This window comes from Notechis scutatus, chromosome 5, assembly GCF_049901735.1.
Source record: "Notechis scutatus isolate UNSWTSFEM ecotype Mainland chromosome 5, rNotScu1.2, whole genome shotgun sequence".
Classification (NCBI taxonomy): Eukaryota; Metazoa; Chordata; class Lepidosauria; order Squamata; family Elapidae; genus Notechis; species Notechis scutatus.
The window spans coordinates 54244291-54259955 of record NC_142013.1 but is presented as its reverse complement, the minus strand read 5'-3'; the positions used below and the strand labels follow the sequence as shown (position 1 = coordinate 54259955).

Here is a 15665-nt window from a genome sequence, read left to right as displayed (position 1 = left end):
GAGTTTGCAGGCTATATTGCATTTCCCATGCTTAATATCTAGCAAGATATGAACTATAAGAAAAATCCAAATGTTGATTTACAAGTTTCTACCAGTTTTTAACCTATCACATGTCTTGGCATATGAATAAAAAAAGTCACTATTTAAAAAATGGCTCCTTCAATATGTTCATGGAAAAATGAAGCATCGTGCAGAAAAGCCTAGATGTTACTTGAATGGGATTGCTAGTAAAATGACACTTCATTTCTACTCTTAAGATTCAACAAGATGAAGACTGATAAAATGAAATACAAGATGCGTCTGCCATTAGAAAGCACGAGTGGAAAACTTCCCAAATTTTCCACAGCTGTATTTTGATGTATATTTTACCAGCAAGTACTCTTTTCTTGGGCAATGTTTATACAACTTAGAAAAAGTTTGTGTAACTTAGAATTATTGCTTTAAAGAACAAGTCAAAGCTATCCTGGAAGCAAGAACTTTAGTTCTCCAATTTAAAAGTACATTGAATGAAAATGATGTTATAGATTTAGCAATGTTTTCAGTTACCCACTTTTATAATGTTAAAATTCTGCATCTATTCTAAAATCTAAATTTGGGATTGTATTTATACTGGAATTATCAGGCAAATATAGTTTGTCTTGTTTAGAGATTTATCAATGAATTGTTTAAGATGAAGTTAAGTAACAACTTTGAAACACAAATAACTACATAATTACTGGCCCTTGTTCAAGGTGTTTTAATAAAAGTCAATGTTTTTTAAACTTCATTTTGTTACATGTTTTCCAGTGAAGCTTTTTGCTTTTGCAGTAAAAATAGCTGCTATATATCTGTTTTCTAATTGCAGAAAAGAAATCAGTTTTTTTTTCCAAAAATAGAATTCTTATTTTAATCAGGATAATTCATTATAAGTGAATGAAAGGGATGGAAAAGGGACAACTGAAAGAATAATATATATATATATTATTATATATTATATAATATATATATATTATATATATATAATCAATTGTTTTTAAAAGGACATGCATAGAAGTGATTTTCCATTAATAAATATAGTTCAGCAACATTGCTATTTTCAGTTACAACATCACTCAAATGAGACTTTATGACCCAAAGTGAACAATTAGCTTCTTGCCATAAAAGTTCAGGTGTCTGTCAGCCTTAAACAGTCTTCTGCGACAGGGCACTTGGCATGTGCTTATTTTATACAAATTCCCTTAAAAAATTAAAATCTTCCAAGATGCTGTAAAAGCTGCTCTTTTGAATTAAAACACATTTTTCCACTTCAGATGTTTACATGATTTTAAATTACAATATACAATATTTATTAAATAGGAGCTTTTCACTGCCAGAGAAACATATGAACATGCTTAAGCATACACACCACACATAAATATACAGATTTTTTTGAAATGGTATATTTTTTCTGTCTTTGTACGGAATCTCTGCCATTGCTCCTTTTGGTTTCAAGATGTGTACGATGAAACATACACAACTATAAAAGAATGCCCTTTGTAAATTTATATGGCACATACATTAAATAAAACATACCTAGCCTTTTCTCCTTCAATAAAACAAATGATGATATGTAATGTCTGCAATATTGTTAACAGTAAAATGGGGTTTAATGCTTGAAATTCCAATAGGTTTAGCCTGGGTGTCACCTTTACTTATTTAGAAGTTGACATAATTGAACCTTGAGCCCCAGAGTATTTTGCTATCTTCAGGTTTAGTCAGGAACTGGGTTGACCTCTGGAAGGACTGCTGAAAAGGCTGGATACATAAGTTCTTTTTCTGCCTGAAACTGAATCCACTTCTTCCCCCAATTATGAAAACACTTCTTTTAGGAGTTCAACAGTGTACTACTCCAAACAGCCAGAAGATAAATCCAGTGACTGGTGTAGAAGGTCCCAAATCACAGATTCATACGTTTTTGCATCCAAAGCTCACAAGACTGCAGTGCTCAGTCTTCAGTATCTGGCTGTACTCCTAGCATTGCATGGAGTTCCTCTGCTGTATATCCCAACAGATTTTGTAGATCACATACAAAGCGGTATACATAACGTTTGCCTGAAGTTTTGTGAATAATGTTCTTATCATAATAATAACGCAGGCCACGGCTCAACTTCTCATAGTTCATTTTGGGCTTGTTTTTTCTTCTGCCCCACCTTCTTGCAACCTGAGATAAAAAGAAAGAAAGAAAACAATTCAATGTAGTTATTTAGGTACAATTTTAAAATTGTATTAAAGCTCTACTTTAAAAGCAGCAGAATCATTAGTCTTCTTTCACGTGCCATGAATCTCAATCATTAACAGAGACACAAGTCCAACCATAACTCTCAGTTGTGTCCAACAAGAAAATTCAATTACACTATATAATTGGGTCCAATTAAACTTCAGTTGTAATATTCAGTACCAATATAAATTTAGCTACTGAGCAACTACTTAATGTTACTGGAGCCTCAAAGTCTACATCTCAATAAAGAGCACAATTTCCATGCTGTTTAGTACATCTTCAGAACAGATCATCCTTTCAGAGAATATGAAGTTCCATAATTTGAGAGTTTGTATCTAAAGTTATACAGATGGTCCTTGACTTACTGCCACAATTGGGACCAAAACTTTCGACACTAAGTGATGCAGTCAACTGAGTCACACCTGATTTTATTATCTTTTTTGCTATGTTAATTGAATAGCAGCTGTTCAATGAATCACATAGTCATTAAGCAACCAGCTTCCCCCATTGTCTTTGCTTATCAAAAGCCCCCTGGAAAGGTTGCAAATGACAACCATGTGACCATGGGATGCTGCAACCATCATAAATACATGCTGGTTGCCAAATCCCCAAATTTTGATCATGTGATTGTGAGGATGCTGCAATGGTAGTTAAGTGTGGGTACTGGTTGTAAGTAACTTTTGTCAGAGTTGCCCTACTTTGAATGGCCATTAAACAAAAGATCGTATGTTTAGAACCATTTGTAAACTATTCTGTTTACAACGTAATTAATGAGAGGCTCGCCTGTACAATTCCATATTAATATATGAAACTGAAGCTTTAATCATATATCATTGCTTGTGAATGAGATGTTTGAAGTGGCCCTTGTCTTTCTGGTGGCTCTGTGCAATTAGTTTACACCCTGCCTTTTCTTTGGAAGCTTCAAAGTGGCTTAATTAAGGATCTTCATTCATTTGATCAGAACAACAAATCTATAAGGTAAGTTGGATGGAGACTGAGAAAGATATATCTCTATCTAGAAATACAGAGACTGCCCTGAAATTCCACAGTGACTTTCCAAGGCCAAGAATAGACTGAAAACTCAGTTTCCTAATCTTAGTTTGATATATACTACAGCTACACCCTGCTGGCTGCTATAAACTTCCATTTATTTTTAATAATGGATGACTTGAATTACTAACCTCATCTGGATCTGCAAGTTTAAACTCCCAACCATCTCCAGTCCAGCTTATGAATGCCTGACAAGATTTGTCAGTCAGAAGTTCTAGAAGAAACTGCCATAGCTGTATGGGTCCACTACCTATCAATATCAAAACAAATGGTTAAAGTATACATACAGAAAGACACAAGAATTCATAAGAATATCAGATAAGTTAGTTTTCAAGATTTAAATATTAACAATACGATTCTTTTAAAAACCTTCTTGGTTGAAAGATCAACCAGACACCAAAATCTATATTAGAAAAAGTTGGTAAATGATAGGGATTTATTACAACAGTTGAGGCTTTTTAAAAAAAAATGAAAATCCAGAAGAGTTGTCTGAATTAATCTTTTTCTCTCTTAAAATGTTACATTTTAGAGCAGGTTCAACTTCACCTGAATCAAATTTATTTGAAAAATAAAATTACAGGACATTGCAATGTTGTGGAACTATGGCTTTATATCAAAATAATCACTTCAGATTAAGAAGAGAGGCCTGAATAAGAGTCCTAGCATACACAATTTTCATTTGAACCATTAGTAAAACAAGGAGGCCTAGAGACAAAAGAGGGGAAAAGGAAATATTTTACTTGCCTGTAAATCCTGCTAGTATTGCTGCCGGAATAACTGGTTTCCCTTGCTCTACAGGGTCACTCCTTTCTTGAATATAGTCTTTAAAGGACATTGTGGGTTTGTTCAGACACAAGGACTGGCTGCAGTCATCTTCAAAGCTGTCATAAGATGGGACCCGCTGAACATCTACTAGGGAGGACTGACTATTCCAAGACTGTAGCAATGAATCTGAGCTTTCGTAACTTTCGGTGCCACTGTCATTTGAATCATGCTCTTTAGGTTTACCTGGACAAAAGGAGAAAATTTCATGAATAGAGATTTCCTTAAATCTGAACAACTATTATACCTGAAGTTGAATTTTAAAATATTGTTCTTATTTAACATGCAAATAATTGAACTAGGAGTGCTAAAATTGAGAATAAACCCCGAAATTCCATTATACTTTAATTTTACAAATATATTTGATTATGCTAATTAGAACAGATATAGTAAAATATATCTTCAGAGATGTTTAAATCCCTTCCAGGTTACTGTAGCTTTGTCTATATGTAATCAGTAAAATTATAAAATTAAAGTCAAGACTAGCTCTATGAAATCCATTAAATCACTTTTATGATTAAGTCATAAACAAAGAAGTGGGCTATTAAAACAAAAATAAGCAATCTCATATTTGAATATATAACTGCTCATAAACATAAGGAAATAGACATCTTACTTGTATTATCCAACACCAAGTTCAGATTATTTCTTGTGAAATCCTGATTCACTGAACAGTAGTTCACATTGACAGTCTCTAATTGTGCTTTAGGAAACATCTGAAATTCTTGTTTTAGATTAACAAGGTTTGGCCCAATTGTCGTCTGACATACATCTCCCAGAATTCTGGTTTTTGGGAAACTTAGCGTTTTTGGATAGCTGGGTACTTGAGTGCAATACTGCACTTGTTCAACATTAGTGCCTAAAAAACAACCCACAAAACTGTGGTTAGAAATCCCTTAACTTATGTAATAGTACCTACCATCCAATTAAACAACTTTGAGGATTGTCCTGAATAAAATATAGTGACCATCTATTAATAAATGCCACAATTATTCATATTATCAACTAAACAAAGCATAATCTTTATACTTTTTTGAAAGAGGGAACCAGCTGAAATACAATGATAATATAACTCTGTCTCCTACTAGTATAACTATGGTAATGCACTTCCATGTGTACAATTGCTTTTGTATACTTAAAGCATCTAGTAGTTCAACTTGAGTGAGTTAAGTATAGTGTTAAGTGATTTTAGTGATTCTAAACTTTTAGCAAAGCAAAATTGAATATACCATACATATTTAATATATCATATTTATTCCGTATTCACAAAGACATGAAGTAATAGCTAATTCTTAAAGTCAATTGATATCATTCATCAAACTCAAACACTTTATATTTTATACTGTATGGAGTGTTTGTCAAAATGAAGTACATATATCTGACCACTAACATCACATAAGATTTCAAATATCAACTTCTGGTTTGAAACAGAAGTCTTTTCTGCCCTATCCCTGTTTTCCAAGTTTCTAGCACGTACTTTGGTATTTTGAACTTTATCCATGTTTTTCTCTATGTCCATTTCTTTCTTTCTCCGACATGCCCACAGCAAAAACAAAACAAAACAAAAAAACTCGGAAACACTTTTTGTAGTTTAAATGCACCAGTCTACAATCAGTTGCTGTTCAGTAAAGATATTGAACAAGAAACTTTATTTACTTTAAACAGTAAATTGCGCCCCTCTAATTTTGATACTATGGTTATTGAAAATAATTTACCTAAAGAGTTGTTGTTGACCCAATGTGGAGATGAAGTAAGGTGAGAATTTTCCATGTATTGATCTTGTGGCTTCTCTTCATTGTCTGAAAAAAAACCCGCAAAGATGTTTAAATATACACCTAAATAGGAGAATTTGCTTTGACAATGTGTGATACCGTATATGAGTTATAGCATTTTCACCAAATTGTATTTTATGGCAAAATTACCTGCCATTTTGAAAATTAATGTGTTGGAACTAAAAAAGGCTTTAACTGATCACAGTTCAGTCCAACTTATACCTCTAAAAATAAAACATGTAATTTTATATTATGTATTTTATCTATTTTATTGTAAGCTGTACAGTCACATACAGTATAAATATATAAATTAGGGTTAAATCAGTGAGATGTATGTATTTTTTACATTTTCAGTATTACTCTGATTATCCTTTCTTTCAATAATGTAAAACAATCTCTCCTTTCCCTCAAGATGTCACAACAATGGCAATCTTTATACTTAATTGAGAAATGTTGACTGGTCCAAAGTCACAATGTGAGTTTCTCTGGGTAAGGCTGCTTTTTACTGGATCAGCTCTATCTGCTTCCAAGTATGTTTATAGCCAAGACCACATATTTTTGGTTTTGGCTTAGCACAGTATATGAATCCATCTAAAATCAATTCTAATCTATGTCTTCAGCTTAATCAAAACAAGAACTCCCATGTTAAGATAACCTCAAATAGTACAGGAAGCAAGCAGTCTAGTTCCTTTAGATCAGGGGTGTCAAACTGGCGGCCTGTAGGCCGGCATGTGCAGGCCACGTCCACCCCATCTCCGCAAATGGAATGCTTTAGATGATAAATAAATGGCAAGTTAGAATTTACTTTGAAGTTTTACAAGTGTTTTCTCAATGTTGCCACAACTTGCGTATTCTGCATATTCAGCTATCACTTCAATTTAGCTTATTCACCTTTTATCATCTGATCCAAATGTTCCCAGAGGATGTCACCAACATAATCAGGTGCTAGTTCCAAAAAATGTTCCTTTCCCAGATTGCATAAGTCTTGGCCATTCATAGCAAATCTCTCAAAGTTCACATTCACTAAACTAAATTCATTGATGGCCCAGAGAAGCCACTGACATACATGATGTTGTGTCCAAAGCCAGGGATCTGCAGAAAGGAAGAAAACAAATTACTTTATCAAGATTCCACCCCCAAGGAAAGCTATAGTAGCATACCCTAACATATAATAGCTACTATCCCTTTTTACTACCACCTGAATCCACCACACATTTTTGGAGTTAAAGCTCTTAATATTTAACTCAGTTTACAACTGCAGGAATATAGAATACAATTTTAAGCAAATTCATATGAACATCACCATTATTGTGATGAATATATTTGGAAGTAATGGTTTAGTAAATGAGAATTGTACAGTAAATTTTAATTATATTAGGATGAGGAAGAAGATACAACAATCAATTAGCCTAATCCATATTAGAAAGGAAGGAAGGAAAACCCTCCCACTTACTGTTTGGAATGCCTAGTCTGTGCTGTTCTTTTGTGAAGCCACTGAAAGTTGCATTTAAGGCCTGACTCATTACAGCCTTACTACATGGAGTTAAGAGTGGCAATTCAGAAGAGCTTGATTCTGAAAAACAAAGGAATTATAATGTTGAACATAACAAGAACAAAGAGAATATAATCTGCAGAAAAAGAAGGAATGTTGTATGAATGTCTAACATCAAATAAATCTAGTCAGTAGTATAGCTTCTGAACTGTTAATATTTCAATACTGGAAAATGTTGGAAATCTTAGCTAGAATTCTTAATATAAGATCCGTAATAGTTCCTACTTTATTCCTGGCCACTATTAAGGCTACATAATGATTACAAAGATGTGTGCACAATCAAATTATTTTTTATATAAACATTTCTAAAATATGAACTTTTGCAATGACTTTTGATAATTGGGATATTGATTCCTCTCTAATTTCTTGTGTAAATGACTTTGAATTCTTTAATTAGCATGACAAAACTACTTATAAAAACAAGCTTTACCAAAAGAAATAGAATCAAGCCCGGTTGGCACTTCTTGAAGTGTCTGATCTTCATTTAGTGGTGGATAGAATCCAGTAAACAAAGCACCCTCAAAGCTATCAAATGCATGTTGGCGCTGAAACATAGAAAACATCAATGTGAGTATCTTATTACATCCACAGCAAATTTAATATATTATGACAAAGCAAATGTGGCATTCTAATTTGGAGCAATGCCCCAGATGACCTAGTGCACAATACAGGGGTCCTCTTGGACTCATGGCTCTTGCTAGAAGAGCAGGTGGCAGCAATGGCCAGAAGTGCCTCTGCTCACTTTAAGGTGGGGTGTCACTTGCAGCTCTTCCTGGATCAGGAGGCTTTGTTCACAGTCACTCATGCCCTTGTGATCTCTCTCATGCACTGTTGCAATGTGTTCTATATAGGGTTTCTTTGAAGAATATTTGGAAGATTCAACTGCTACGTAGTTAGTAATGTGCATATTTGACACATTTAACATCGATCTTCCCGAAATGCACTGGTTATCAAATCAATGTGCTGGTTATCACTTTTAAAGTCCTTCATGGCTTGAGGCCAGATTATCTTAGGGAACATCTTCTCCCAGTCATTTCTACCTGTCCAGTTTGGTCAGGCAGTTTGAAAATGTTGCAGGTCCCATTAGCTAAAAAATGTCAGTGGATAAAAACCGCCTTAGCACCTGCCCTCTAAAATAATATTTTCTTCAGAGGTCAGGATGACTCCGACAATATTGACTACTCACACTTGGTTGTGTGCCTGGACTCTTATAATTGTTGTAAATTATTATGTTTTATGATGCATGCCACCAGAATTACACATTGAGATGGATGGCTATAGAAATCAAATAAATCAAATAATAAATAAAACTGTTATCATCTCCAACTCAGAATTGAAAATCTCTTGGATACATGTTCTAAAATGTTAGTGCAACTCATAGGTCACTGAGGAAGAATTTGGATACTTTCATTCTATGCAATCGAATCATTTCTAAAAAAAAAAAAAAAACTTTATTTCCATAATATCAACTACAAAGTTTTTAAGAATTTTTTTCTGAAATATACAGATCTAGAAACTTGAAAAGCTCCTTTGATACATTTTTGACTCAGTTATTCAGGCCTTTTGGTACTATTTAAAGACTTGCATTTCTTCTATGCGTCAATACTTGTATTAAACACATTAAACTTGCATTAAATGCCTTTAAAGGATTGCCTGGCACCATATATAGTTAGAAGGATGTGTTATGTTAATTGTCTGATTCAGTTACAAATGTTAAAAAACTTAGTTCAGCAGAGGTTTCTCAAACTGCATAAGAACTTTCCATGATTATGCCAAATATCTCATCAGTAATACATACAATAGTTAAGGCAATGAGTCTGGTTTTTTTAGGGCCAATAAAGTATGGCCAGAGTCCTATAGGTTTTTCAAATAGCCTGATCCTAAGACATCCAGAGTCACTGGGAGTTGAGTGACATGCAGGTTTGATAAACAAATAAATAAATGCAAGAAACTCTGGAGCAATGTATGCCTGAAGCAGCCCAGTTTGCATATCAAAATGCAATTTACATCTCATTGTGATTATGTTATATTAATCTATATTATTTTATAAATCACTTATCAAATTGATGGGGTAGCAGTACCACCAGGTATTTTAATATTAATGCAGCATAAGTTTCTATTGAGTTATTATAGAATTTATATACTGTTTAAATGAGCGACCAAAGAGCTATGTAAAATTTAGCCAAAGTGTTTCAGTCTAGAATAATGAAACTATACCTATAGATTTAACAAGTTACAAAGTTCAACATCAAGAATTTAACCAATTTGCTGTATAATTGAAATGGTTAGAAAGTTAGATAGCTGGCATAGTAATGACAAATTCTTTCAGTGTTACTAGATAAAAAGATCTGAGTCATCACTAATATTTAGAGGAAAGGCCAAATACTTTCAACATAATCTGGAAACTCCTCTGTTTTGTGTAAATAAATGATCCCTTACACTGAGTCACTGGAAAAAATGGGTAACACTCTGTAAGATCAAAAGGGATACTGTACTTCAAAAGTTTTCTGCATGTTTAAAACATGAAATTAAATAGTAAAATGAGCAAGTTTAAAATTTCTATAGTTTAAATCCAACCAACTGTAATAAAATATCATGTCCAAATCTTAAAAGTACTCAGAAAAGCTCCACTGTGATGGGCCTGTCCCACTCAAGGCCAATGGCCTACAAGATGCTTTACAAGCAGCTCTGTCAATAAGTGACATTTATCAAAAGTGTTACATTATGATTTATCTTTTTAAGTAAGTGAACAAATAGCCCCACACTTACTATCAAGCCAATGAATAAGTAACTACTTTCTAGTACATATTCTGTAAACATTCTTTGAAGAATTTTGAATTTGAGGCAATACTGACACAAGGGCTTTCAATATAATTAATTGTATTATATAATTCATTATATTTAATTGATTTTAAAAGGTTATGTTACAACATCAAAGCAAGCAAAAAGATATGAAGTTGATATTTTAAAAATATGTAAAAATTGTATAGAAGTAATATCAAGACCATTAAAAACATTTTAAACCATTTAAAAACATATTAATGGCACTGATATTGCAATAAAGATTGACAGTGATATGAAAATAATTTTAGTTATATCAATGGCATATTAGATATCTTTTGTAGAGATGACCAGGGAAGAGTTAATTGCTATACTGAGAGGATTACTTACTACTTTTGTTCTCTTTTTTTAAAATGTAATTAGCATTAAAATGACACTGTAGATTTGTGTAACTTCTTAATTCAGTAACAGTAATAACTCAGTAAAAACATTAATTATTGCTGACATAGCATTATATAGGATCTCCTAATTTGTACATTAAATTGATATCCTTTGCCCAGTGTTAACCTGAGTATTACTAAACATATCTGTTTTTCCTTCATGGCTTACCTTGAACAATTCTCTATATACATTGCAAACAGGTGCTACTTGATCCATGTTTTTAATTCCAAATTCACTCATCTAAAAGTAGAAACAAAATACAAAAATATTGGTTTATAAATGAAATAAAAATAATAACTCATGGTTATATCCAAATAATGCATTTATTGCAGCTCACAAAAATATACAAACATGATAATTCTTTCATTTTGAGGTGATGACGCCAATTTTCTTATATACAATACACACATGTAGTCAAACTACCATTAAATGTAAATGGACCTTTAAAATAAAGGATGAACAAGACAAATCACTTTCATATAGCGCATTGTAGAATTACTTTTGAAAGTGAAAATAATTATCGTCAATACTAATGTATAAGGCTTGGCTGTTTTAATTTACAATGAAGAATATTTTATTTTTATATTATTTTTTAAATATTTTTTTAAATTTTTAATACAATCATTTCATCTTCTAACATAAGCATCTTCTAATACAAACATCCTTGTTAAACAATAATCAAAATTACAATATCCTTCTCCATGAAAAATATTTTAATACAGTAGGAAAAATCATAAACAAATGTAGGTCAGAGGTTTGAGGTCCCCCCCTCCTTATCTCTACCCCCAGGCAAAATTCTTAGGACAGTGGTCCTCAACCCTTTTGGCTCCACAGATCAGCAGTGGTAATGTTTGGGAGGGAGGAGGAAGAGGGGATGATTTAGCGCACACATGCACTCACCCATCACTTGCACGGCCAAGTTCCCAATGGGCAATGGTCCAGTGCCAGTCTGCCGCCCAAGAGTTGGGGACCCATGCTTTAGGATACTCATGCCTGGCATCAAGATATGAATCTAATTTTTTTGATACAGGTAGTCCTTGACTTACAACAATTCATCTAGTGACCATTCAAAGTTATAGCAGCATTTAAAAAAGTGACATGACAAATTTTCACACTTATAACTGTTGCAGCATCCCCATGGTCATGTAACCAAAATTTGGGTGCTTGGCGTCTAGCCTGTATTTATGACAACTGCAGTTTCCTAGGGTCCTTTGATCACCTTTTGTGACCTTGGAGAAGCCAGATTCACTTAACTTTGTTGCTAACTTAACTGCTTATGTCAAGAAATGCTGTAAAATGGGGCAAAACTGAGTTAACAACTGTCTTACTTTGCAACAGAAATTTTGGGTTCAATTATGGTTGTAAGTCAAGGACTATCTGCATTGTTATAGATCCTTTAAAAAATAACAGGTTCACAATCAGAACCCCGTCCCCAGGACAGTAAAAAGGACAGTAAAAGGAAATGATAGTATACTGTATTTAATGCTGCCAAATGAGACATACAATTTTAAAAAATTAAATCTCTTAAAACTATAGTTGATGGAGTTAAGGTAAAATCTGAATACCTATATTCAGTGTAAGAATATACTGAATGAAAAGGTCATTAGTCATTGGAGGGGGTTGGGGGTTGTTCAGTTTGACACAATGGACACATATTTTATCACAATGCTTTGTTGTTTTAGGTTAACTCTTTGGTATCAGATTTGGGCACTATCACTTTGATTGTGTTACTCTTAAATCCCATCAGTATCCCATAAATTTTAGTTTAATTTATATAAAAAGAATGCAAAAGTTGCTGGGGAGGCTGGTGAAACTATAATTAAAATATTTTGACAACGAAAGCTAAGCTGGTTTGAAGTTATTACTATTGTTTATACATACATATTTACATGACTAGAAACAATCAAAATAATATTTAACATGAAGATTGCCTTGCTCAAATATAAAAGAAGTTCTAATTATATGGAATATTTAAAAATCCATTATACTGGATTAAAATGCAATTTTTTTCAGGTAAGTATATCTCATTCTAGTAAAAATACCACTGCCATTATTTCTTTCTATACATTTATAAGTATCTATAGTACAGTTCTTTCTCCTCCTCCTTCTAAATGTTTGGCCTCAAATATTTAGGGTAGTTTAACATTTTGAACTTCAGCAGTCATATAAGTATAATATGATCTAAACCTATTAAAAAAACCTGTATATTCAAGCGTTGACTGTATCTTTGTACAACAACACAGAATACAAATCTCTGTTGGTTATATAATTATCTGATCCCATCACCATCACAATAACCCCAGCATTAATATTTTGGAGACATAGTTCTGGAAAAAATGATTTCCTAACAATAGCTTGGATATCTTCAAATACATGAACACCTAACTATACAACAAGCTTTCAGTTATTGTAGTTTGGTAATGCCCATTAATAAGCTGCAGGGCATGAATAAGATTTCCAAGTATGGATTATATTTGTTTGACACACACACACAAAAACAGGATTAAACAGAATCATCTGCTATTCAACATTTTCCATTATGACACAGAAGACCTATTTTAATCCCATTAATTAAGGATGCAATAAAGAATTATGTGACAATTTAGGACTAAAAAAGAGGGCAGATCGTGAAAAACAAACTAACGAAAAAGAAAAAAGCATGGAAAAAGAAAATGTATCAAATACCAGTTGGAAATTATTTATTGCACAGAAACCCATGTGCTTACCAGTTTTAGTTGCCATGAAATTAGGGTTACCATTTCTGGACTGAAAATCTCTGGATGGCCACCAGATGGGAGTAAAGAGTTTCTCAGATTTGTTACAGCCCAGATCTGGCAGCCCATAGCAGCTTGCTTATACTAAATAGTCAAACTTGCAAGTAAACAACATAAAATTCAGTTATGCGCAAGTGATCTCACCCTGAATAAGTATTAATTAACAAATGCTTGTACTATAATTTCAGATTAACTTCCTCATTAGCATAAACAGGTATTTGAACTCAAGTTGTGTTTATTTCAGAAACCCTATCAGATTATATATCACAGATCAAAAGGAATTTAAATACTGGAAATTCAGTAATGATTTTACTGGAAATTCAGTAATGATTTTACTGATAATTCAATACTTTAATACTTTCCAATACAACACTCCAACTTGCTACATTTTAAGGCTTAATCCATAATTACACAATATAAACGTGAATATGCAACTTGGCTTTGCAACCAACAGCCTACGCACCTATTATAGGTTTGAGAGATAGGCACTGAAGTCGCATCTTAAGAAATGCAACAGTTCTGCCTCCTTAACACACAAACACAAAAACAAACCTCCAAACTGATTTAATGCCCTGTCATGTCTACATATGACAGTTTTGGGAAAGGGAACATATGGTGAGCAAATTACTAATATAAAAATTTTCAAAAGCCCCCTAATTAGAACTTAACAATATTTATTAGATTGATAAAAACGGTGAATTTTTTATCAACATTTTTTTCACCTCCAATCTACATTTTTTAAAAAATTCTTAAACCGAACATTGGTGAAAACCCACCCCCCCCAACACATTGTAGTTGCCTTTCTGGGTCATAATTTAATGAGAAATCATCCAACTATTGTTTGACAGTGAGCCTCTATTTAAGCAAGGGGAAAAAAAAACTTGGCAAAACAATTGCATGGGAAATCCAATGCGCACCTCTCCTTTATCTTTGGTTCCCATATAAGAATTGTTCATATAGCTTTTTAAAGTGTTATCCTAATAATTCCTCTTTTAAAGAATTTCATATTCAGTTACGGACAAACCGGGGGATCTAAGGCATTCTCCCCAAACAAGCTTTCGGTCGCTCAGCAAATATGTCGTACGGATCTAGAAAAACCATAAAACCAAAACAAAAATCCCTACGTTTTCACCGGGGATTTATCCAAACAACATGAAGCCACACACACTAAATGGAGCAGCTTCTCCCACCGTCATTCAGGTACGTTTGAAACACAATTCCATCGGGTCTGGAGTTGATGGCTGAGGGTGATGGGAGTTGTAATCCAATGCGGATGGCGGGCACCAGATTATGTTACCACCAACCTCTGGCCCACGCATTTTCAGAGAATGGCAAAAGTGTATCTGCCCCCGAGCAGGAAGCCTGGATGGAACGAGAGCGCGTCCTGGGCAAAAGGGGCAGGCGGAGTCCGCTTGTTCCCTCGTGCCTTCCTCCCCACCCGGCCGGAGGCTCGTCCGCGGGTCCCAAACGCCCCTGCCTCCCTCGGTCTCCTCTTGGACTCGGCGGCCCGTTTCCTCCCTTTCTCACCTGGGCGCCGCCGAACCGAAATCCCAAGAGGCGCGCGGTCCCGTCACCACCGCGCCCGCCGAAATCCGTCCCAGTCTCCTTCGGGGGACTCCTAAATATCCCTGCGCGTCAACCGAAAACACGCATCCGGAAAACGGAGCGCGGTTATCTTCAACCGGCTGAACGGAGCGGAGGAAGCCTCGTCGTAGCAAACCGCGTCGCCGGAAGAAGAGGAAAGGCTCCTGCCTAGGGCACAAGGCAGCGTGTTGGTGACGGAGCGCACGTCAGCTTCGGCAGGCTTGGCTGGCGGCCCGCGATCGAATGCGTCGCCCTGACCCGTGTTGGGCTAGCCTGCTCTTGACAGGGCGAGGGAGGGAGGCGGAGGCGGTTAGGCCAAGCCCAGCCAGCCTCCTCCCACCCGAGAGCGGGAAGACATTCCGCTTCCTTCGGGGAGGTAGATGGAGCCTCGGAGGCTGGCGTCGCCCCACGGATGCCCGCCAGATGTGTAGAAGCGGAACGCCGATCTCCTTAGCCGGCGCAGCGAGGCAGTTTTGCGCCTGGAATGGCGGGAGCGATAGTTGAATACATCTGGGAGAGACCTGCTTATGGGTACCTTAGAAAGATCTGCCAACTTCGGGGGATGGATTAAGCTCTCTTTTCTATACCGTATGGCTGTATGGTTTACCCAATTGGGTGTACATGCAGCTTGTCCTCGATTTACAACAGTTCGT

The 15665-nt window shown here is 35.0% G+C and overlaps 1 protein-coding gene across 2 annotated transcripts; it reads right to left on the bottom strand.

The window, feature by feature from the left end:
- Positions 1 to 725: 725 nt before the first annotated feature.
- On the bottom strand, positions 726 to 15354 carry ETS2 (ETS proto-oncogene 2, transcription factor). 2 transcript variants are annotated; one of them, XM_087966784.1, is made up of 10 exons: positions 14956 to 15354; positions 10823 to 10894; positions 7863 to 7977; positions 7334 to 7453; positions 6772 to 6972; positions 5824 to 5907; positions 4725 to 4967; positions 4027 to 4294; positions 3418 to 3532; positions 726 to 2179 (listed from the first exon to the last, which is right to left on the bottom strand). In XM_087966784.1, the coding sequence occupies exons 2-10, from the start codon at positions 10892 to 10894 to the stop codon at positions 1964 to 1966; spliced, it is 1434 nt and encodes a 477-aa protein (XP_087822910.1). In that variant the 5' UTR covers positions 14956 to 15354; the 3' UTR covers positions 726 to 1963. The 2 variants fall into 2 exon arrangements, with proteins under 2 accessions (XP_087822910.1, XP_087822911.1); XM_087966785.1 differs by lacking the exon at positions 4725 to 4967 and having other exon boundaries at positions 14956 to 15267.
- Positions 15355 to 15665: the final 311 nt, after the last annotated feature.